Source organism: Ctenocephalides felis, unplaced genomic scaffold (genome assembly GCF_003426905.1).
Source record: "Ctenocephalides felis isolate EL2017-DRISC unplaced genomic scaffold, ASM342690v1 CF-g0.4_SCAFFOLD_01886, whole genome shotgun sequence".
Taxonomy (NCBI): Eukaryota; Metazoa; Arthropoda; class Insecta; order Siphonaptera; family Pulicidae; genus Ctenocephalides; species Ctenocephalides felis.
Window position 1 is genome coordinate 47,654,829 of NW_020538040.1, and position 24,277 is coordinate 47,679,105.

The 24,277-nt window shown below is 30.4% G+C and overlaps 1 protein-coding gene across 2 annotated transcripts in view; it reads right to left on the reverse strand.

Annotated features, from left to right (window-relative positions):
- The window catches only part of LOC113377880 (dual specificity tyrosine-phosphorylation-regulated kinase 2), a 174,573-nt gene that overhangs the window by 74,620 nt on the left and 75,676 nt on the right, over positions 1-24,277 (reverse strand). For both annotated transcript variants that reach the window (XM_026618323.1, XM_026618322.1), the window contains exon 2: positions 8,594-8,987. In XM_026618323.1, the coding sequence (XP_026474108.1) occupies positions 8,594-8,987 (394 nt within the window). The remainder of the gene's footprint in view (positions 1-8,593; positions 8,988-24,277) is intronic.

A 24,277-nucleotide genomic window follows, 5' to 3' on the forward strand; every position in this document is an offset into this window, starting at 1 on the left:
GCCCGATGAATATAATAGCCTTCGAATGCTCTTATGCATTATTCAAAGTATTAATAAGAAATATTTGGTGTAATTGATTGAGAGAATTTAAAAAACTGAAATTCACAGTATGGTTATCTATATATTAAATATGAAACTATGTTGAAACTGAAACGATTTGTTCCTAACATACAACGAGACAACTCAGTAAAGGTTTTTGAACTAATTTTTTACTACTGTGACCAGTTTGACTTAGCACCCTATATATGGTTTGCTGTGCCCAACACATTACAAAACCTGTCCAAGGTCGTATACAATCCAGAACATTGATCTAGCCGATAGTGGCAGATCGATTAATGAAAAAATTAATCATTTTATATGTAACATTATATAAGATATATCTCAACTGTGAATAAATGTCAAGCAAAAGTGAAGGAAGCAAAAACTGAATTGACGAATATTTTTCGCAGGAGCTATATATGGATTGTTGAAATACGAGTTAATCGATGTACCGACTTAATATTACGTGCATAACTAATCAGTTCGTAACAAGAAACTGAAAGTAATTACATATTACGAAACGGTAATACATTACACATTAAGCATCAAATCAAGTTGGCCGTAAGCGTATCTCAATTAAGGCACTTATTTAGTACGAAATTAAAAAGAAGTTGTTATACACCTAATCATAAAATAATTATGTATCGAATTCAATCATACAAGGAGCAGTGTCAAGTGAGAGTCGAACTTGTTTACTGTGAAGTTGGAACGCTTACTTAAAAATATACGAGTCACAATTATAGTAGGCTTAAAGGTCCGCGGGTAGAAAGTTCCACCAACGATATCTTAGAAATAAGTAAAATTAAGAATTTTTTATCAACAATATTTGAGAGTAGAGGGAAAAGAAAGTGTAACCAGCTATCATCTTTATTCTTACGACGTTGCTCTCGGAAAATAAATGGCAATTGGAGTTTTAAATTTGAAAATCCATAACAAAAGTTTTTTTTCGTTGTTAGTTTCTTTGATTATGAACACTGTTGTTTAGTTTATGAGACCTTAATATAATATTGAAGTATACGTTTTTTAATTGTTTCATAAGATATACACGTATTGTTAATTTTTAAGTTAAATTCAACAGTGTTTCTTGAATGTACTCTATTAAAGGTTAGATATGGGTAAAAAGGACTAACTAAACCTTTCCCTTGCGACGGTGTGAACAATAAAAAAAAAGTAAATAAAAAAGTAAATTTAGTTAAAACAGCAATTTTACAACACATAAATAAATAGTTATTCAACTATGCTAATAAATATTTCTGACAAAATACCAGATCAAGGTTATGCACAATGTTATATCTATTGTATCTATAAAATTTATATATTGCATTGGTTGAATAATTTCGTAAAGCTCCCCCATTTTACACCTCCCATGGGGTAAAAAGGACCAGGTGACATTTTTGAAAAACACAAAAAACACACTTCTCCAATAATCAAACTATCAGTCAGATAGTTATTGTGGTATAATTGGTTTGGTTTTAACAATATAATTGCCCAAAATTAAATTGAACCTTTGTGCCCTGCCCTACTCTATACTTATGTAAAAATCGAATAAGAAAGTTCTTTCTATAAAAACTAACAAAAAAAATTCATAAATTCAATAAAAAAACATCAAATATTTATGAACATTCTGTTTAAAAAAAGCAATGAAATTTTAATGGTGTATAGTCCTACTGTGAATCTTACTTTCATAAAAATGCAAGAAAATGATAGATTGCATATCTAACAAACCTTGCAAAAAAAAACTAACACCAAAACAAGTCATGTAAATTCAAAATACGTAGCAATAAACTCCTTCGATCAAAATTCTGTAAACCGTTTCTTTAACAAATGACAACTTGTTAAATTACATATCATCAGTCATGACAACACAATGCGATGACACACCGAAGCGTGGTGCATGCATGCTTTGAAAAATTATAAAATGTGTAATTTGCAAGTTGATTCCATACGAATAACGCGCTGTCATCGAAGGTTTGGTGAACTCAAACAATACCAAGAACAACAGAAGTTTCAGCTCACTCCAACTTTAATTTAGCGAAAGACGAAAGGCGGTAGAATATTGGAAAAATATCAGAAGAAAGAAAATATTCTGGTCATTGTGAGTTCGACTCGATTCTGAGCGATGACAATAATAAGAAATCGACAAACTCCTGGACCAAGTCAAATTTTGATATTAATTATATCAAGATATTTGTACAGCAGTTAAAATCTTTTGTTTAGTTTCAATTTTATATATTTTTTTGTATGTTCTCATTGAACCCTAAAATAACTAACAACTAGTGGTGCATGGCATCGTGTCCGAAGACAGATTGTTGAACTTCCCCTACCGTAATTTAAATTTCTTAAAAGCTGAATTTTTTTGAAAATTTTGAAAACAGTCATGCAAAATCCGCTCCCTAGCCTAACGGTTAATCATTGAAAATCTTGGTACTGAACTCATACAAATGTAAATAAAAGTTGTGCTCATTAATAAAATCTCTAAAAAATATCTGATAATTTGATGTGCGTTGTTTTGTTTTTACTTTTTTTTATAATATCATCGAAAGCGCTGGACGCTCCATTCTCTTAAAAACTCAAAAACTAAATTGCCCTTTTTGCTCTTTTTCCCCCGTACTTTCAAAACGGCTAGACCTGCCTTTGCCAAAAGCTAATCAGCACATCTCCCAGTCAAAACGAATTATTTAAATCGGTAAATTGATCAATGCTCTCGAAATCGTGGACAAAAATTTGTATATGAACATACATACATCCATCAATCCAAATCCGTTATGCCAAAATGTCCAAATGCCTTTAACCCATTCAACTCGGATGCCCCGGCGGCAAAATTCATAGAAATCTCGGAATTCACGAGTGGAAAGTGTTAAAACGTAATTTCGATTTTTTGCGTTTACTATAACTCACCCTACTGTTGAATGTTCGAGCAAAATTATCATTTTCATATGTAAAATAAACATCGCTTGACAGAAGTCGAAAAAAATAATTTTAAACATTATCATGTCTTATTGCGCAACTCTAATTAAACTCTAGGAGAAAATAATTATAAAAGTCATTATAATTTCTATAAAAAGCTGAAAACTTGATGTATATATTAAATGCTCATATTTTTGCGCATTGTCTTTGTATCTCGAGAATGACAGGACATGTCTTTTCCAGAAAGAAGATATGCTATTCGCAGTATCAATACGACTGTTTTTTTTTACAAATTGGATACAATGATCATTTCAAAACGTCGCAGCAATATTATATTCAAATATACATACCACCAATACATACATACATATTTTAAAATGAAAAGATACCACGAAGTTGTAAAAAATATAATAAATATATAAGATTATTCTTAAAATTGAGCTTTTAAATTTCACAAGATTTTTTTATCTGTATACACTAACAATCAGAATAGAATGTATTCTGATAGATATTGTGATACAATTTATTACAATCAAATAAATACAAATTACTACAGTATTTATTACAGCAAAATCATGGATTAAAAGTTGAGCTAGCTTAAGTAATAGTGTTTTTGGTTAGAATGAAATCACCTTAAATGGATAGAAACTGTGCATATACATAATAAGTTTGAGTAAACATCTAATTCAAATTTACTTTTCATTATTGATTTTTAAGTTTAAAGAAATCTTACAAATATTTCTTATTAGTAAACTGTCTTATTAAATATTAGAGACAATAAAATTTATTTTATAGTTTGTTAAAAAGTATCCTTTGGGTAAATATAGAAAAATATGAAGATAGTGCATACATTGTCCAAAATAAAATAAGTATGATTAAATCTACATGTGGATTTATTTTTCGTCCTTCCTCAAACATTCCTACTCTATGCGCCTTTAGAATGTCCCAAAAATCGATTCCGTTGAAATCGTTCTAAGCGCTTTTTAGCAAGCGGAGAGATCGCGAGGTCTTTGCCCGAGTAATGTACATGTAATAATATAACGAATAAAATTCGCAAAAATAAACCTAAAAGAATAGGTATTATATTCAAATTTGCACCAACTCATAATTCATCATGACTTAATAAATATTTTGTTTTGACATTTGAAAGAACACCGGTCATATGCACTTGCCAAATTTGGACAACACTGAACGGTATGAGGTCTTTGTCGGCTCTATAAAAAATTATAAATTTTGTTCCAATAAACGCGCGAAGGAAGATTTATTACAATTTTTAAAAAATATTTGGACTGATAATGAGAAAACTATAAATGCAAAAACGTAGAATAAACAATGAATATATAATGTGTCTGATTTTTAATTTTAAATACATATGACAAATGATTATGAAAAGCTTGAATCGGTTGAAAAGCACAAATCAATGATTGAAAGAATACAAAGTGAATATTACATACACAACTATATATAAACAATTGAAGAAACTTAAATAAAAATTTACCTTTTTTAGGTAACTTTAGCTAAACACATGAATACGATATCAAAATTATTCTCTTGCATAAGTATATGTACTCTCCAAAGTCTATCTAAGATTATAGCTAAGTTAGTATCCATTCGGCGCTATACGAAATTTGAATAAAAATAACCAGTCAATTAATCATTATTTATATAACGTTGCTTGATATTTTCATATTTATATATTTATAAATTTTGTTCTACTACGACTAAATACTATGTATATTGACAGTTATTATCAGTCATGCAAATTTGACATAATTAGGAACCAGGATTAATTTCTTAGTCATAACGAGGTAGTGGTGGCTATGAATTAATGCTTTAAATTTTTTATGCTATCGTTGTGGTGGTAAATAAATTTAATCATTTATTTTTAAACATCAAAGATGTTTTCCATATAACCTTTTGATGCATAAATGATGCCATATTCGTGAAAGATCATTCATTTATAATGTTATTCATTCGACAGGAATTAAAATAAAACTTTTCAGCACGTAATTGTATACACGAAAAAACCCATGTCATTCACGCTACAAGTTTGCAAACGACAATTTGACAAATTAAGAGGATCCTGGCAGTGTGAAACAAAGATTTGTTTTACCTTCATTGGAAAGGAGATGATATAGCAGATACCTTGCTATAAAAATATACATCTTTTTGTTCTGTTTTTATTTTCCTTCAGTTCAATAATCTTACCCAAGCCGTAAAAGGAAGTGAATGAAATATTTATTTGGGCGATGACCCAAAGTTCAGTCTGGACATATTAAGGACGTCCACAGATCGCTGGACATTCGTTCTATTCCTAAACGAATGCTTATTGTTTTCCTATTCTGCACACTAATAATTTTGTGGGGATATCAAGCAGGCTGGTTTTGATTTGTAAAAAACAATGGGACATGTCATGTATATTTTTGATATATCGTAATTTTTACAGTCAATAAATTTGATATATTTTTTATGTTGGGAGTTTCTAATTTAATATATTATCATAATCATTACAACTCCCACAATTTTAATAGATTATATAATTCAATCAAGTTTACTTCACCACAATTAAAAACTGATCGAGCAGTGATTAAATACTTATAGAGGGTTTAATTGTTTGAGCGGTAACTGGGAATATTTTGAGTCCAATACAAACATTATAAAAATTGTAGAATATTCTAATGAAACTATTTCTAAACCTTAATAGCTCCATTTTCTTTAGTACCAAAAAAGACACCGTCACAAAAAATATATATACCCCCTCTTAGCAAAAATGTTATAAACATGCATAGATTTCATGCGGAATGTTCTTAAAATATTCAACAGATTTATTACACTGATCATAATTTAAAAGACATTCCAATTATTGTTAAAATGATTGGTCAAAAGTACCAAAAATCTTTAGAAGTTCTGGAGATAAACAATAGTCGCAGTTTGAGAACCTATAATCTATGTATACAAATATGAGTCCATGGCACAGCGTGCGTAATACATATTCAAATATACCTGAATAAATCATGTCTCATGATTTATCTTCTCGATATTGGACCGAGACGAGACCGAATCATAAAATAGAGTAAAGCAATTCAGTATCCTATCTATGGTAGCTTTATTTTCAAAGATGATATATCACCTAGACTGAATAGACGATATTCGAACAAAATTGCCTTTGGCGTTTTCAAAAATATCTATTACGGAGCAAAATAAATTTAAATGACCATGCATTTTATTTTATAAGGATTGTGAAATAAAATATTACTGATGACATTTTTCAAATATCATCAGGTGAAAAAATAACTTAATGTTACTTTTTGTGAATAGAATAGTTTTTAAGTCGTGATCGCCAGAAAATTGGATTCGCTTTGTTACAAAAATTGTAAAAAGCATGTATCGAATATGAATACATATTTTCACTTTCATGGATTTTGTCTCCAAAACGGCTGTACAGATTTCAAATATTTGAATTTTTTTTCATGTAATTATAAATAGTAGTCTGCCCGAATGCAGGTCCATGGTAAGAGAGCACCACAAATGTATGATTCCATATAAATCTTATAATATTTAATATAGAATAATCAATATTTTTTAATTACAATATCTGTTACAACTGCTAAATAATATAACATCTAGTAACATTAATTAACAATAACATAAATATAATTAAAATAGAGTACAAAATAAAGAAAAGTATTTTCATTAAAATGATATCCGTATTATGATGATTTAATATAAAATAAATAAAATTTGTGAATAATAAAAATAATACTAGAAAAATAATGATGTGAAATAAAAACAATAATCGATATAGCTTATAAAAAGTACTGTTTAAATATTAACTGAAAAATTAATTTTGCAAATATTTCTTTCAAAATCTTTTACAACAATATTTGTATAACGTATAAGTCATTATTGGTGTGAGACAAAAATCAACTATAAAGAATTTTCATTTTTTATCTAATAAATTAGATATTAACTTGTCATATTTTATGTCATGTTCAGAAAATATAGCTCCAGGTTTTGCTGTCACATCTATAGCATATTATATTTCATATGTGCACACCATAAACTTGAAATAATTTATGCGTCTATGACATTGCAACGTGTCTAGCCGGACAATTTGAAAGAATCTCTATTAGCAGGAAAACATTCCTCTGGGGGAAATTTAATGTGTAAACCGTGCTGACCGAGTAAAATATTTGATCGTTCACCACAACAAGTCACGTAAAGTAGTTTTCTTTAATAAGCCATTCATATTACATATTTATCTAATTTTAATAATACTATAAACAATTCAAGAAATGTTTTTTACATATTCTCTTGTCTCATGATTTATCTTCTCGATATGGGACGATATTATAAAAGCAAACAGATGCACATATTTTTATAAGAAATTCCAAAATAATAAGAAGCTTAAGACATGCACACAAGTAACCTCTGTAACCACTTACAATTAGTGAAAACACCCTGCAACAGCTCAATAAACTGAGATAAAACTACACAAGACATTTTGTTAACTTCCCGCAGGGCAAGTTATAGTAATCGCAAAAAATCGAAAATGAGAGAAAAAATGGATGTACGCGTGTGTGTTGTGCGTGTATGTGTGTGTGTTCGGATACAAATTTTCGTCGACGATTTCGGGAACACGGATGAAGCGATTTGAATAATTCAAAAAACATTCGATTCGTATTGATAAGGAGACGTACTGATTAGTTTTTGGCAAAGGCAGGTCTAGCCGTTCCGAAGATATGGGGCAAAAAGTGCCAAAAACGGTAGCTCAGTTTTCAAGAGAACGAAGCGTCCGATTTGAATAATTCAAAAAACATTTTACTTGTATTAACAATGATCAACAACTGATCAAATTTTCATGAAGGCAGGTCTAGCGGTTTCGGAGATCTAGTAAAAAAGTAAAAAAAAATACCACTTGGCGGTCAAAAATGATCATTAGACATATGCACTTCAAATTATCAGATATTTTATAGAGATTTTAACAATAAGTATAAATTTTGTTTACATTCCTATGGGTTCCGTACCAATGTTTATCAGTTAGACGGCTAGGCGGCGCTTACGCACTTCGATATTTCGTCTCTATGCAGTTAAAGCAGTACGATTGCTTTGAAAAAAAGTTCAGAATTTCCAAAATATTTCAAAATAAATTTTTCTTCAAAAAGTCTTTGTTTCAAAAAAAGTAAATTTTTGTCCAAAATTTATAGTTTCTCAAAGATCTAATTTTTTCAGAGTATTTTTTTTTCAAAAATGTTAATCTTTTTTTAAAAAAAAAAATTTTTGGTACGGGAAGTTCCAGCAATTTGCCTTAAGGCACGATGCCATGCATACCTACTAGTTTGATTTTTGTTTCTAGAGCGTACTTTATATCGGATTTTGAGCAGAAGGAGGATGCATGTTTCTTACATTCATATTCGGGGATTGAATGTTAGTTAGGGAGACTGGGCACGGTTGTGCCAGGATACGATAGTGATAGTCGTCATAACAACTAAACTATATTGATTTTGAGATAGAGTCCAAAAGAAAGAAAGATGAAGTAAGATTGTTCAAACAAGTTTCTATTATTGCTTTTAGTCAGTGCCTTACATTAACATGACCTTTGATAAACTCAAACATCTTTTATCCAAAAATCGAAATCTTAACTAACCTGTTGGCGTCATCGGTTTCCTCAAAACATCGCTCCTCATCCCGATATCATCACCATTGCTGCTTCCGTTGCAGTTGCTGCTATGACTACTGCTGCTGCTGCTGCTCGTGCTGCCTCCGCGGTGGTTATTATTGTTTCCGTTGGTAGAGTTATTGTTCACTTGTAAAGCCGACAATCTGTGCGAATTGTGATGGTGATGGTCTGCAGATCTGTCAGCGACGCTTCTGTGGGCGCTGCCAGAAGACGCCGAAGATTGCGCCGCATTCGCGCTCTTGTGGTGACCGGCCGTTACCGCGGATGTGCGTGCTGCGGTTCCCAAGCGAGCGGCAGAGAGATTAGAATCAACTCGCGCTCGGACTTGCTTCGGTTTGTTGTTGTCGTTGTCTACATGAATCTGAAAAGGAAAATAAATATTTATGCAATTGCTTTTGCTTATTTTATATTTGCAGCAACTGCAAATTTCTATTATGACTAGATTTTTGTAATAGTAAAAATAATTCTACTTATATGCTATGCGTGTCTCTCGACATAACGAGCGGAAAAATACTAGTGGGGCGCATGGCATCGTGCCTTAAGGCAAATTGCTGGAACTTCCCGTACCAAAAATTATTATTTTATAAAAAGATTAACATTTTTGAAAAAAAATTACTCTGAAAAAATTAGATTTTTGAGAAACTATAAATTTTTGACAAAAATTTACTTTTTTTTAAAAAAAAAACTTTTTGAAGAAAAATTTATTTTTGAATATTTTGGAAAATCTGAACTTTTTTTCAAAGCAATCGTACTGCTTTAACTGCATAGAGACGAAATATGGAAGCGCGTAAGCGCCGCGTCGCCGTCTAAACATTGGTACGGAACCCATAGGAATGTAAACAAAATTTATACTTATTGTTAACATCTCTATAAAATGTCTAATAATTTGATGTGCATATGTCTAATGATCATTTTTGACCGCCAAATGGCATTTTTTTTTACTTTTTTTACTAGATCTTCGAAACCGCTAGCCCTTCTTCATCTTGTTAATACAAGTAAAATGTTTTTTGAATTTTTAAAATCGGACGCTCCGTTCTCTTAAAAACCGTGTTACCGTTTTTGGCACTTTTTGCCCCGTATGTTGGGAACGGCTAAACCTGCCTTCGCCAAATAATCAGCACATTTCCTTATCAGTACGAATCGAATGGTTTTTGAATTATTTAAATCGGTAGATCGGTGTTCCTAAAATCGTCAACGAAAATTTGTATCCGCACACACACACACGCACACACACACACACACACACACACACACACACACACACATACATCCATTTTTCCTAAGGTATGCCAAAATATTCAGAAACCTTTGAAACGTAAAGATATATAAAAATTTTCATTTTCGATTTTTTTGAGATTACTATAACTTACCCTACGGGAAGTTAAAAATTGTATTAACATAAATATTGCAATAGTAGTTATTGGAGAATTAAGCGGACAAAGAAAAAGTGAACTAACAAGATAACGAATGAAGAAGTCCTGAGAAAAGTGGGCGATAAAGGACTGTACTGAGCACGATCCTAAAAAGAAAAGGAAACTGGATCGGAGCCATTCTGCAAAAAGAGTGCATCCTACACGACGTCGTCGAAGGCAAAATAAAAGGACTGAAAAGATTGGGAAGAAAAATGCAGATTGTTGATGACTTACGCGAGAAAAGGAAATACAGAGAACTGAAAGTTGAAGCACAGGACCAGGGAGCATGGAAGCAAAAGCTTGGAAAGGAAAGTTCATAAAAACGAATATAATATTATTAATGTTCTTTAATTAATGGCAAAAAACAGTAATGGTAATAATAAACAAGGGAGGGGTAAAAAATCATTGATTTAGTGGTGCTCTCATACCATAGACCTCCCTTCGGGCAGACTACTATGTATTACTATTATGTACTTTATGATACCTGAATATGATTTTTAAGTATACATTATTTAAATGTTTCATAAGATGCTCTGTTATTTTTAACTTAGATTCAACAGTTTTTTATATAACTTCTATGAGAGACTATGATTACATGTGGACGGGGTGAAAAGGACTAACTGAAACTAAAAAATATGGCAAAAGTGTAAACAATAAAAAAATACTGAAATATATTAAGTTTAAAAAAATATTATAAGAAAAATAAATTAATAATTATTCTAACTCTGCTGATGGATATTTCTTACAAAATACCACATCAAGGTTATATACAGTGTGATCTTGGTAAAATGTAAGCTCATAAAATTGGTAATCTGCATTGGTTGAATAATGTAGCTATTTTTTCGTGAAATCCTTTTAAAATTAAAAGTGAGACAAAGGATCTGTTTCCCCCGAGCTGCCCTCTTTGCCAAGACTATGGGGTAAAAGAAAACAGATGACCAATTTTGGAAAAAAAAAAAACAAGAACAGCTTATTATCTATATGCTAGGTTTCTGTACAAAATATAACATTGTAGTTCTAATAATGGTAAATTGATTGTATACAATAAAATAACTAATACGTTTTTAGTTAAGCTTTTACTACGCCAAAACAAAATTCATTAGTTTTGCAACACCACATTTTATCGTGATTAGAATTAATTTCAAATTCAGAATTTATAATTTTAGAAGTATCTATGTCCAACACACTCAAGAAAACCAAACGCCTCCTGTTATCAGATTGAACAGATGTATACAGTTTGAAGTCATATTGAACTCAAAGTTTTATTTCTGTTTAATATAATAGATTTCTTTACGATTACAGTAAATGCTTAGCCTTGAATGAAAAAAGCATCTCATGATGGGTCAAAGCTGGGCTTTATGTTTAAGTATGAAACCATTCTCTTGAAATATCTTCTTATATTCTCATAATGTCACATCTGTGTCTTTTATATCGAAGTGCATATAAATGCAAATAGCAAACGGTTACGAGACAATCCTAGACTGAGTCTAACCGTGACAAGAATATTATAATGAACTTCCTTTGTACAGCATGATTTTCAATGCAACTCGTATGTAATTTATTCCATATCGTTATGAAGGTAAACAAACGAACGCGCGTTGTTTCGAAACTACTAATTAAACGTTATTCAGTCTTACCATAATCAGGGAGGTCTCTGTTACCTTATTGAAAATTGACTTATTTGGATGGAGGAACTATATACGTAAATACTTTATATAAAATTAAATATTCATCCAAATGTATAAATAAGACAAAGAGAAACAAAATAACATAACAACTGAATGAATAATTTTACTAGAAAAACGAAAAGCTTATCAAGAATTCTTGACCAAAACGCTATTCGATGGTTGTCAACGCACAAATGGCAATTGAATGACAACTTGTTACCAACAGCAATACAGTCTTTATACATGCTTTTGATATTGGCTATTTGTTTGATTAGCCTGTCATCTCGTTACGATTGAATTGATAAAAAATATAAAATAAATCTGGAGGAATGCAGTAAATAAAGATATACTAAATTGCATATTTTTTACATGAAATGCTAAAAACATTAGAGACCAATTTTCCGATAAAATAGAAATGTTATCGCCACGCAATGTTAGGCTCCTATCTTCATATAAATTGGTAGAAAATACTGTCAAAAAGCTATACATTCGCAGTGCGATTAAGTGTTTCACACATAAAACCTAACCTATAAAACGCGCAAACGTCCAATAACAATTTTATCATGAGTGCATCTTACAATCGTCAAGTTAGGTTTTAGGTGTAAAACGCCTCATACCACTGCAAATACAAATATAATATAATAAGAATAGCTTGCACATAGAAAGTGTAACCCTGTATAAAATAATGCATCTAATAGATAGATAATGAATAATAATAACAAATAGTCTGCACGAAGGCAGGTTCATGGTATAAAAGCACCACAAACAATGTTCCCTTTTCCTAACTTGTTTATTATTCCCATTACCATTTTCTCCTCATTATTCACTTTTTTATTGATTTGCATGCATTTTCCTATACACACTTCGGCTTCTAAGTTTCCTAGTCTTATGCTTTGGCTTTCAGTTCCCTGTATTTTCTCTTACCGCGTACGTAAGTCATCTAACCATCTTTATTTTTCTATGCCAATATTGTTTTATTTTTAATTCCATTATAAACGCATATATTATTTAAAATTCCAAGTAATAACCACATGATATTTTTTTCTTTTTTTGATCTTTTCAGAATGTCCAATTTTACTAGTTTCTCGTCTTCCTTACTTAGATCTATTTTCATAACTTCAATCCATGCTATACTATTCCAAAAAAGCTTTATTTTCACCACATTCTGTTAATAAATTTTTGACATTTTCTTCATCACCTCTTACACAATTAGCAGAGTATTATTATTTCAGTTATGATTTAGTTGTTTTTTTATCAATTATTCTTGAATTAAAATCGTAAGATTTTCATTTCTTTCTTTTAAAAACTTCTTTAGTTGTAGAGTTTCCTAAAGTCCAATTATATGTAAGCATTGCTCATATTATGTGAGCTCAGTAAAACATAGATATTTGAAATTAAAATCAAACAATAGTTAAAATAAACATCTATTTATACCTGACATTTAACGTACAAAAGCTCACACGGTGGTATGTTTTCATTAAAATGCTTTGTGCTTATTCTTGATGAAACTTTTATTGGCAGAGTTTAAGAAAACAAACATTAGTGACATGATAGATGAAAATTAGCTTGGATAAGACATAAAAGAACTTACGCTTGCACTTTGCTAACATAAAGTTCATGTGATTTATTTTGACTGCATCGCGTGCAACGCTGTGCTGCACGAACGGGTTTAGGGTCTAACGTGCATCCACTGGAAGACTTATAGACTGTATCATACGAATTTAGATAGTTGTACGTATTTCCGCCCACGTAAACCGACGGATGTAGATAAACATTTTAAACATATTTCATATCCAAGAAAATTCATACCGAAATTTATTCCTACCCAGGGTTTCTCATTCGAAATGAAATGTTGTACCCAGTTCCATATGAAAAACGTGGCATATTGAATCAGGATTTTTTTTATTAAAATTATTAATGTCATACACTGAGCATTGCTTTCTGTTAGAATAAGTGCACGTTTTAATTATGTAATTCATCAATTTTTTTTTAGAAATTAGTCTAGAGTCTAGACGCTAGATTTCTTTTTAATGACTGCTTTGACTCAATGTTAGACAATATCTACTACATTCAAATAAAAATAAATCATTGTCAAATATTTTAAATATAGTGTCGACAAGCGTGTAGAAATATGAAACTTGACTGCAAGTAGCAAGATTGTGACCTTAGCACCCGTAAAAATTTCATATATTTTTTAAAAATTGAATCGATCAAATGAAGACAGAGTAATCGATTCAATACTCCACCGTAATTTAAATTCAATTTTATACATCGCACTCCCGCAAAAAGTGATTACTCCAAAAATTTCAGATGCCACTTTTTGTGCGCATTATTTCCAATTAGATTAATATGAAACCCGGAAAACAATCTTATGTTATTTGTAACCTGCCGTAGGGTAAATTATAATAATCGCTAAAAAATCTAAAATGAATATTTTACATATATTTTGAACATTTTGGCTTACATTAGAAAAGATTGATGTATATATATATATATATATATATATATATATATATATGTGTGTGTGTGTGTATGTGTGTGTGTATGTCGATGATTTCGAGAATAAGGATCAACTGATTTGAATGAACATTCGATTCGTATTGATAGAAAGACGTGCTGATTAGTTTTTGGCCAAAAGAGGTCCAGTCGGTTCGAAGATACGTGGTAAAAAGTGCCAAAAATGGTAACTTAGTTTTTGAGAGAAAAGAACGTACGATTTTAATGATAGCATCTAATCAGATTTTAGGGTATTTGAAATCCGATGGAAAAAGTAAAAATAACGCTATTTTGAGATTGAAAAAGTTTTCAAAAAAATTTAAAGCTTTTAAAAATTTTAAATTACGGTTTAAGTTCCAGGAATTTTCTTGAAGGCACAATGCCATGCACCACTAATTTATAATTAAATAAAATAAAATGAAAGAATAATCCGCATTTCAAAGTTCTAAAACGTTCATTTTTGCTCTACTACACAATTTCACTTCTTTGACTTATGTCACTTTTCTTTCGGGTAAGCGATATATCATGCTACATCAAAACTCGTGAAACCCGTGAATCAGTAACGAACAGAAAAAATACTTTGCTAAAATAATATTACTTCTGCATGAATACGTTTTACTATAACAGTATTTTATAAATAAATTGATAAATGTCGATCTTCATGCTCATTTTCAAGTCCAAATAGTATTTTCAATTATTGAATAAACAAGAATAATGTCCTAACTAATACAGATCAATATCAAGTTCATTTTTCTCAATTTCAAATATCCATAAAATAGTTACCATATGCAACATACATAAAACAATATATAAAATTGGCTTCTTATAAAAATGTTCAATCATGATTCAGCGTTCGTAAAGCAAGCTAATTTCGTACAACAAAAACACGATTGTTTGAGTATTTCAAAAAGAAGCGATCAAATTTGCACGTGAATATATTCAGCCTGCAAAATAAATCGTTTGAGCCGTGTATAAACATATAAATCATCCCTATGAATACCAAATGAAGTGAAAGATACGAAAAATAGACGATGTAAGGCCTTGTTCCACAAATATAACACATAGCCAGCGGCGGCACAATACCACGGAAGTATATAGGACAATGCACAATGTGTACAAAAATATAACTGCTCTATTTGTAGAAACACATTTAGGTGATTTGTTCAAGCATTTAAACGATGAATGCAAATGAACAAAAAGTATTAACATCGAACCAAAATATGCAATAGAATAGAAACTAAACATCTTCGCCTTCATATATTCATCAACCATATTAATAAATCATACCAATGAACTTTAATAAACTTTTAAGTGACTTATTCGAAATATTCAATAAAACAATGTAAGATGATATTAATTCACAAAAACATACCAAATGATATAAAATTTGCTTCTCAATAGTTATCCCTAACTAAAGGTGCATGGCATCGTGCCTTAAGGCAAATTGGTGAAACATTCCGTACCGAGAATATTTTTTTTACAAAAAATACATTTTGAATTTTTTGTAATTTTTTTGAAAAAATTGAAAGATGTGGAAACTTTGTACTTTATCATCAGGTGATAATTTGATGTGGCAAAGTTTTAGCAAAGTATTTTTTTCTGTTAGTGAGTTGCGGGTTTCACGAGTTTTGATGTACCATGTCAAATGATCATTTTTAACCGACAAATGGCACTTATTTAAGATTTTTTATTGGATCTCTGAAACCACTGAACCTGCCTTTCCAAAAATTCATCAGTTCTTTATTTCGTCTATACAAATAAATTTTAAATCATTTTTTAAATCATTTAAATCGGACCTTGCGTTCTCTAAAAATTGAATTGCCATTTTTGACATTATTTGCCTCGTACCTCCAAAAGGGTTGGACCTGCCTTTGTGATAAACCAATCAGTAAATTCCATTAAAAATGTATTAAAACGGCCAAACGAGAACACTTATTATGCATACATATTTGAATTTGCAGAAAATACCAATGAAAAGTGTCTATATTAAGGGTTTTATTTTTTTTATTTGAATATTTCACAATGCCAGTATATTTGTAAAAGGTTATAATTATATTGAGACCAAAAAAACGAAAAGAACTTTTGACGAACATTTAGATTACAGGTTGGGGTATTTGAATATAAATTCCACACGTCTAAGGTATGAAACTCTACCTCAATTAATTCAGGAGAAAAAGACATATTCGACTATATCCTTCCAAAGCAAACAATGGACCGTTTCACTTACTGTCGAATGCTTAGATGTTGATTTAAAAAAAATGTCAATTTCATGCGGTAATTAGTATCATCCTTTAACTAAATTATATTACAGTACAAGTAAGCCTACAGGTTACAAGAACCCATTTTGACAAGTTTCTATACAATTTGCATAAAAGTGCAACATTTTTTCAACAATATCGCCAAAAATCTAGAACCGATTCTAGAACTTCAAAAATTGCTCTAAAGGTATCATTAGAGAATAGTGCTGATCATTTCGTAATTTTGAGTACTTAATCTTAATTCTTATCAATTTAGTCAATTATTTACATATGTCGACAAGTTCATGCAAAATTGCTTCAATGCAAAATACTCCCTCATGTCTGATTTTATTGTTATATAATATGTATGAATATTAAAAAATATTCTGTACATTGACTTGACTGAATCCGTTCTTAAATCCGTTCTTAAAGCCTAGCAAATTTATATAGGGGGCGTCCATTAATCAAGTGATCGAATTACATACAAACTTACATACTACTAAAGATAAATTGTGAAATAAAAATTTAGTTACCAGCCGTCACTGGATTGTATAAGTAAATAATTCGATTAAATTTTGCGATACAAATCATTCAAGAAAACACCCACAGATTATTAAAGTCTAGGAGCATTACCGTATGTGCTTATTACCGAGCATGACCTTAAGAAATTGGAAATTGCTTGCCTTATAACTAGATTCCATTGATCTTGGTTTGCAAGTAATTCGGTCTTAGCCTCATTGAACTTTCCTAATATCGGTTATTATGAAAGATGTTGTGCAGTGCGAAAGCGTATAAGCCCACACGGCCAATATAATAGAACGAGTAAAAATTTCAACGTGGGATGCTTGAAATCGCGAAATTACCACACGCAATACATCTGTACTTAGCGCATGATTAACAGAGCGCATAATAAATTTTAGATGCATTCGTAATATTATTGATTAGTTACAATGATTTTTAGTTGTATAGTTAATATATTATATATATTTTTGTGTGATAGAGACTTTCGCGAACATCAGATATCAACTATGCAGTAATAGATTAATAAAAAGTCACCCTCAAGAAAAAGTCCCACAAAATTTATGAAAAGTTATAGTGACTCCTAATAACAAATAATTAGAACTTACAATTTACCAAATTAAATATGTATAATATAAATGTTCTATATGTAATAATCAATTATAATTACTTGGCAAATTGCATAAAATACTGTCAGACAAAAACGCTACCCCACATAACAAAAAACACAAAAAATATTGAAAATTTTGTACAAAAAATTGGGAGATTATCTCCAGGACTATTCAAACTAAATTTTCAAGTTACGAAGAAAATCAATATATTATTGGAATAAATTGATGCAAACCACAATAAAATTACTTGTATATAATTGAAAAGTAAACTAGTGTAAGGCAAGTTGCTGGAACTTCCCGTGCCGTAAAGAAATGTTCGAAAAATATTAAATGCTTTCAAATAGATTATTATAAATACTGTAAGATTGTGTAATATTTATAAGAGTTATATAAACTGAATTGTAAAGTGGAAATTATTGGTTTAAAGTATATTAGAACTTTAGTCAGAATTAAAATTCTAATTTGAATTATTTTCAATATACAAAAAAATTTTCGAAAAAAAAATTGTAAAAAAAAATAGTTTTTCAAAAGCAATTATTTCAAATTTTCAAAAGCAATTAGTTCAAACAAGCAGTAAATTCTTTGAATCATTCAAATCGGACGCTTAGTTCTCTCAAAAACTGCCACTTTTTGCGCATTTAGCTCTGTATCTTTGAAATGGCTGGACTTGCCTTTGCCAAAAACTAATCACCTCTTCTCACAATCATTACAAATTAAATGTTTTTTATATCATTCAAATCGAATACTCCGTTCTCTCAAAATCTCGAATTGTATTTTCTGCACTCTTGGCTCCGTATCTCCGTAACGGCTGGACCTGCCTTTGCCAAATTAATAACTAATCATCACATCTCCCTATCAATAGGAATCGAATGTTTTTTGAACCATTCAAATCGGTTGAAAATCGCGCGAAAACGTGGACGAAAAAATGCGAACATAAAAAACACACACACACACATCCATTTTTTCTGAGGTGTGCCAAAATGTTCAGAAACCTTCAAAACGTCAAAAACAAACTAGTAACAAACAAAAATTTTCATTTTCGATTTTCGGCCCATTACTATAACTACCCTACGGGAGTTAAAAATTATTCCAAGTTCCATAATATGCATGCATATGCATATGCATTTAATAAATAAAAAAATTGATTAGTGTACTAAAAAGTCGGGTAAAACTGAGGCTTTTCTTAAAAGTATAAAACGTATAAAACAAAATCTGTGAACAAAAAGGTTGCAATTGAAAAGCAGACAATTCATTTCTCAACCAAGTGATTGTTCACAAAGTTTAATTCCAAGTGAGAACTTATTTTGTGAATAATCAATTCTCTCTTATAGGTAACATTCACAATTACTTTGTTGCTTTAAAAAAGATCAGATTAAGATTAGGGGACAATTCTCTAATAAAACAGGTACGTTAAGGGAATGCTATGTTACGGGCCTATCTTCATATAAGTTGGCAGTAACGAAATGTTAAAAAGCTATGTCTATTAGCGCAATCATGTGTTTTACGTATGAAACCTAACCTACAAAGCACAAATGTAAAATAAATATTTTATCATAAGTTCAACTTGATGTCCCTTTAATAACACATACGTGAAGTTAGTTTTATGTGCAAAACGCCTGATCGTACAGCAAATAAATAGCTGCAACTGGCGACAGTTTGTTACTAACAACTCATACGAAGATAGACCTGTAACATATCATTACCCTAAGTTTTTTATTTTATCCGAGAATTGGTCGTGCACAGAAAATTTTCTAGATCAAATCTTGGTTGAGACGTTCTGTAAGTATTTACTTCATTTCGCTGCCTTGTATTCTAGAATTCTGTTTTAAACAGACAATATCACAAGAATGGCTGAATATTTCATAGCATAGATTTTTGTTATCCAAGTGCTCCCTTAGACAACAGTTTTCTAGAAACACTGAATTTATAACCTACAATATCCTTGTCCAACATTACATTTCCAAATTATTAACATTTCCCATATAAATATTTATTTGGTTCGGTCCTACAGATACTCCAATTAATTCCTGTTTGCTGTAGACTTTCTGGCTATTCGCGTTGATAACATCCAAGTCTCTTTGAGTACTGTAGTTAATAGTAGCATATATATTTATATCTAAGTTTGTTACACTTTATAAGCGATAAACGTATTAAACGCGTAATCTTTTAATCAACAAGTTTTATTTGTTTGCTGTGTATACATAGTCTAACAAACTGTTATATATGACCGCAATAAAAATATATAAAAGATGTAAATTCAATATTAAAGCATTAGAAAGTAGCCATAGACGGGAAAAGAACGTTATGAACAAAATGAGAATACATAAAATTAGTTTTATGGTTAAAGGAATTAAATTAATGCAATTAAAAACCTATAAAACTTTGCAACTATAACTTTAAAGAAACATAATGCATCACGATTTTACATTTATTCGAATTAGTTTCCAAAATTATTTTATTTTGATTTATTCATGTTTGATAAATTGTCAAAATTAACACTTTCTTGCATCACAAGAACATTTCAATATCCCGAATAATGTTTAATAATTTTTGCCTGAACTTGCTTCAACTAAGCTGCATCATATGTATTTCTAGCATAACACTCAAAGCATCAAATTTTCTATTAATACCCGAAAACAATATTTTTTTCCTAAATTAAATAATATATGTAAATAAAATAGTATTTACTTCATGTCAGTGCCGAGTCAATGACACTTAAACAACAAGCATGAGTGCGTGATATGCCGGCATGAGCACTTAATCAAGTCAATTGATAGAACAATAGTTGCATAAATCAAACCCGTAATCACTAAATTGATCGATATTAAGCAATTAAAAGACTATAGTATGATTTATTGAACTAATTTTCATTGTTAAAAATTTGGGATTTGAAAGAACATAGCTGAATGATTTTATTTAGCAATAATTTAGCGCTAAGTTAAAAACATAATTTTAAAAAATTATTTGAACAAATAATGTTAAACGTTAAACTTAAAGACGCGAAATATAGAAACAATCATGTATCTTTCAAATAAGACCATCTCCCTAATCATCAATACCAATATTTAAGCGTATTGCAACTAAATGAAAGTTTATAGTTTCTAATTGTAAGTTTGTTTATGATTTTTACAACAGATCGAAAAATTTACGAAATTCGTGTAAAGTATATATATATATATATATATATATATGTGTGTGTGTGTGTGTGTGTAATAGGAGACACCAGGTACAGTCGTGCCATTTTTGACCAGCAATAATTTATAAAATTAAATGGTAATTCGAACATTTGTCTACGAGGAACTACTGAAAAACTGTCCTTAAACACGATGGATGTCATAAAATTAAATCATACAAGAAAAAAGCGAGTTAGTTAAAAATAGGTTGAAGAACAATAGCTGTAAACACCAAAATGGTTTATAACGATTTTTATTGTCAGAAACATGTAATGCAGCACAGCTTAACCATTTAAGCAAAGCTTATGAATATAATAATATATAAAAAACATAATTATTTAAACAAAAAATGTTTTGTTTTCATGTATTGGATTTTCCTCTCCCTCTCTCTTTCGTATTTTATCTTGGTTGAGTTAGATTTTTCTTTATCTGTTTAAATTTCGCCCAAAAAAGATAAGAAATACATGTCACATGCAACAAACCTAATTACTAGTAATTAACTCGCAGCAAAATAAAAAGGTGATCTATCTGTGTATAAGTAACAGTTATTATTAAAATAAATGGAACAAAAAAACTTAATTTTCGCTCTTTAAAAGCAATTCGGTCTACAGATCATGTTAAAGTAAGACGCTGACTCGATGCAGTAATAAAAACTTGTTCGAACAAACATACTTCATTTTACCCATTTTGAACCCTATTTCAAAATCAGAATAGATTAGCTGTAATGAAGACCGTCACTACCGTAATGTGACACAACCGTACCCAGTATGAAAATTCCATATTGCTGATATTCAATAACTAAAACAAAATTTGTATTTGTATCTGTTTCATCTCTATCTTCTCAATCACATGGAATAACGAATGCAAAATCTCAAAATTTAAGTGACTTTTTAATATAATCATTCTTTCGCGAACCTTTCACAAAATTAAGTAAACCCTTCTTCAGTGTAAAAAATTTTCATATCGGCATTTGTATTTGCGCGTATCATTCAACCATCTATTCATTTATTAAACAATCACATTCGGCATTTAAATGCTAAATAAATGAGCGTTAAATATACAATTGTTGTACAATCTGATGATGAGCCAGAGAAAGATAAAGATAAAGCATTCTGGAAAACTACTTAATGGTTTTTCGTGATAGCAATAACCATACATACTGTAAGCAACGTGCGCTCGTCCGGGGAAGAAGGCAAGGAGCCAATGGAAAAACCTAATTTAACGTATCTCGTACATGCGTGTAAAAAATCTTCATCTTCAATTCTACCAGCAAACTCACAAAACTTTTGACTTATTCTTTCTATTATATCAATCATTTTTGATAAAAATAAAATATTCGAAAAATTAAAAATATTTCAAATTTTGTTTTTTATAAAACTCATAAATATCGATAACTTTTGTTTTTGATCAAATAATTGATTAGTATAGGTTTTTTATTTTTAAAGCATCATATTAAGCTCAGGATTGCAGTCGACAACTAAATAGTATAAAAGTCTAAAATCTAAAAGAATAGGTTTAAAAGTCCGCCACCGATCTCAAAAAAAAGAGTTAAAAATTTTTCAACAACAATATTTGAAAGTGGAAAAAAGATTTATAACCAGTCGGGAGATATGAAGAGCAATGTTTGAAAATCCATAACAAAATTATTTTCTTTCGTTAATAAATGTTTTGTTTGTAGGATTGTTATTTATAAGTTAGAAGATTGAGCAGATTTTTTGCATAGACTATGAAGTTTATACGTGGGTGGAGTAAAAAGTACCGATTGAACCTTTACCCTGACAAAGGTGTAAACAATGAAAAACAATAAATAAAAAAGTGAAATAAGTTATAAAAACTATTGTATAAGAGATAATGTATTTACATTGCTGATGAATATTTTTGACTAAATACCAGATCAAGGTCGTGCTACTTTGTAAAAATGTACATATAAAATTTATAATTCGCATTAGTTGAATAACAAAGCTTTTATTTCGTGAAATCACTATAAAATTTAAAATAGAAAATTACACCTGTTTGTTCCTGGCCGTCCCCCTTCACAATATAATTGCTTAAAGTCAAATTGGAGCCCGACTTACCATACTGTAAATTTTGAACACTACCTAACATTAAATGGTTATTCAAATTATAATTTTAAATACATGCCCGCCTGTTAGACGTCATGTAATTACACATAATAAAAGGCTAATTTGTAATCAGAGGGCTAAATAAATAGATATAAAAATTAGCAAACAAATAATTTAAGAAAGTATTCTAGTCAAGAGGCATGAATTTTATACGATTTTTAAAAGACCGTTTAAAAATCCATTTTCACTATATTTGTTGTTACACAAAAAACGGAAATTAAAGATAGTCATAGGGTTTTAACCCTTTCTAGAAGGTGAAGAAGTGGGGGTTCTCAGAACTTTAACACCTGACCATTCTATAATTTTAACCCTTCAAATAATCTGAAGAAAAATATGTATATAGTATAAGTCTGAAAGAATCTTGCTACCGTATGAACTACAGACAAAGTTTTTTTCACAAAATAGTGACTGCCTGAAAAACTTTTTTATATTCTCGATTGTTTTAAATATAGTAAAAATCAGAAGATGGGAATGAGTATTTCACGTTGAACGGGAGTCTGTAAAAAAAACTTCAAGTAAAGCAGTCCAGTAGAAGTTGAGAAATTTTGGATCTCGTATCGAAAGACTGTTTCCAGAAAAACGCGGATAATGGAAACAGAGTAAGATTATCATGGTCAATCAGCTATATCTCCGAAAATAATTTGTATTATGAAACCTCCTCTCGTACATAGAATAGTTAATATCTTTGGCATTATCAAAAAAACTATATACGAGGTGTGTTCAAAAAGTACCCGGAATTACTAATAATTAAATTTCGCGGGTCTGGAGTGTCTGATTGTCAAAATTTTTTTTTTATTGTGTTGGTATACATGCCCCTAAAGTATGATGAAATTTTCAGCTATATTCACTGTTTACTTTGTCTGTGGTAGTCGCTAAGGTTCGACGTGTTTTTCTGAGCTCGGCGATTTTTACAATGGAAGAATTGAAAAAGTCAAAGAATTTGTATTAAATTTTGCGTAAAAAATGAAATAAAGTGTTGCAAAGTGCAAAAATTCACCAGATATGGCTCCGTGTGACTTTTTCCTATTCCCAAAGTTGAAGAGACCCATGAAAGGACGGCGGTTTTCCTCGATTGAAGAAAATCGCTGAGAGTGCTCAAGGACATATCAAAAAGTGAATATCAAGGGTGCTTCGAAAAATGGAAAAAACGCTGGCATAAGTGTATTATATCTGGGGGGGACTACTTTGAAGGGGACCACATTAATGTAGACGAATAAATAAATATTTTTTTGAAAAAACGAAAATTCCGGGTACTTTTTGAACAGACCTCGTATATTTTTTAGTTCTAGACCAAAATACCCCCTTAAGTCCGCACTAGACTAGCTCGCGGTCTGTTCCGTTAATATTCATTATAGCCATGCAAAGGTAGCGATTACGTTGGCCAAGCGACGCACACGACCGTTATTTACCTTA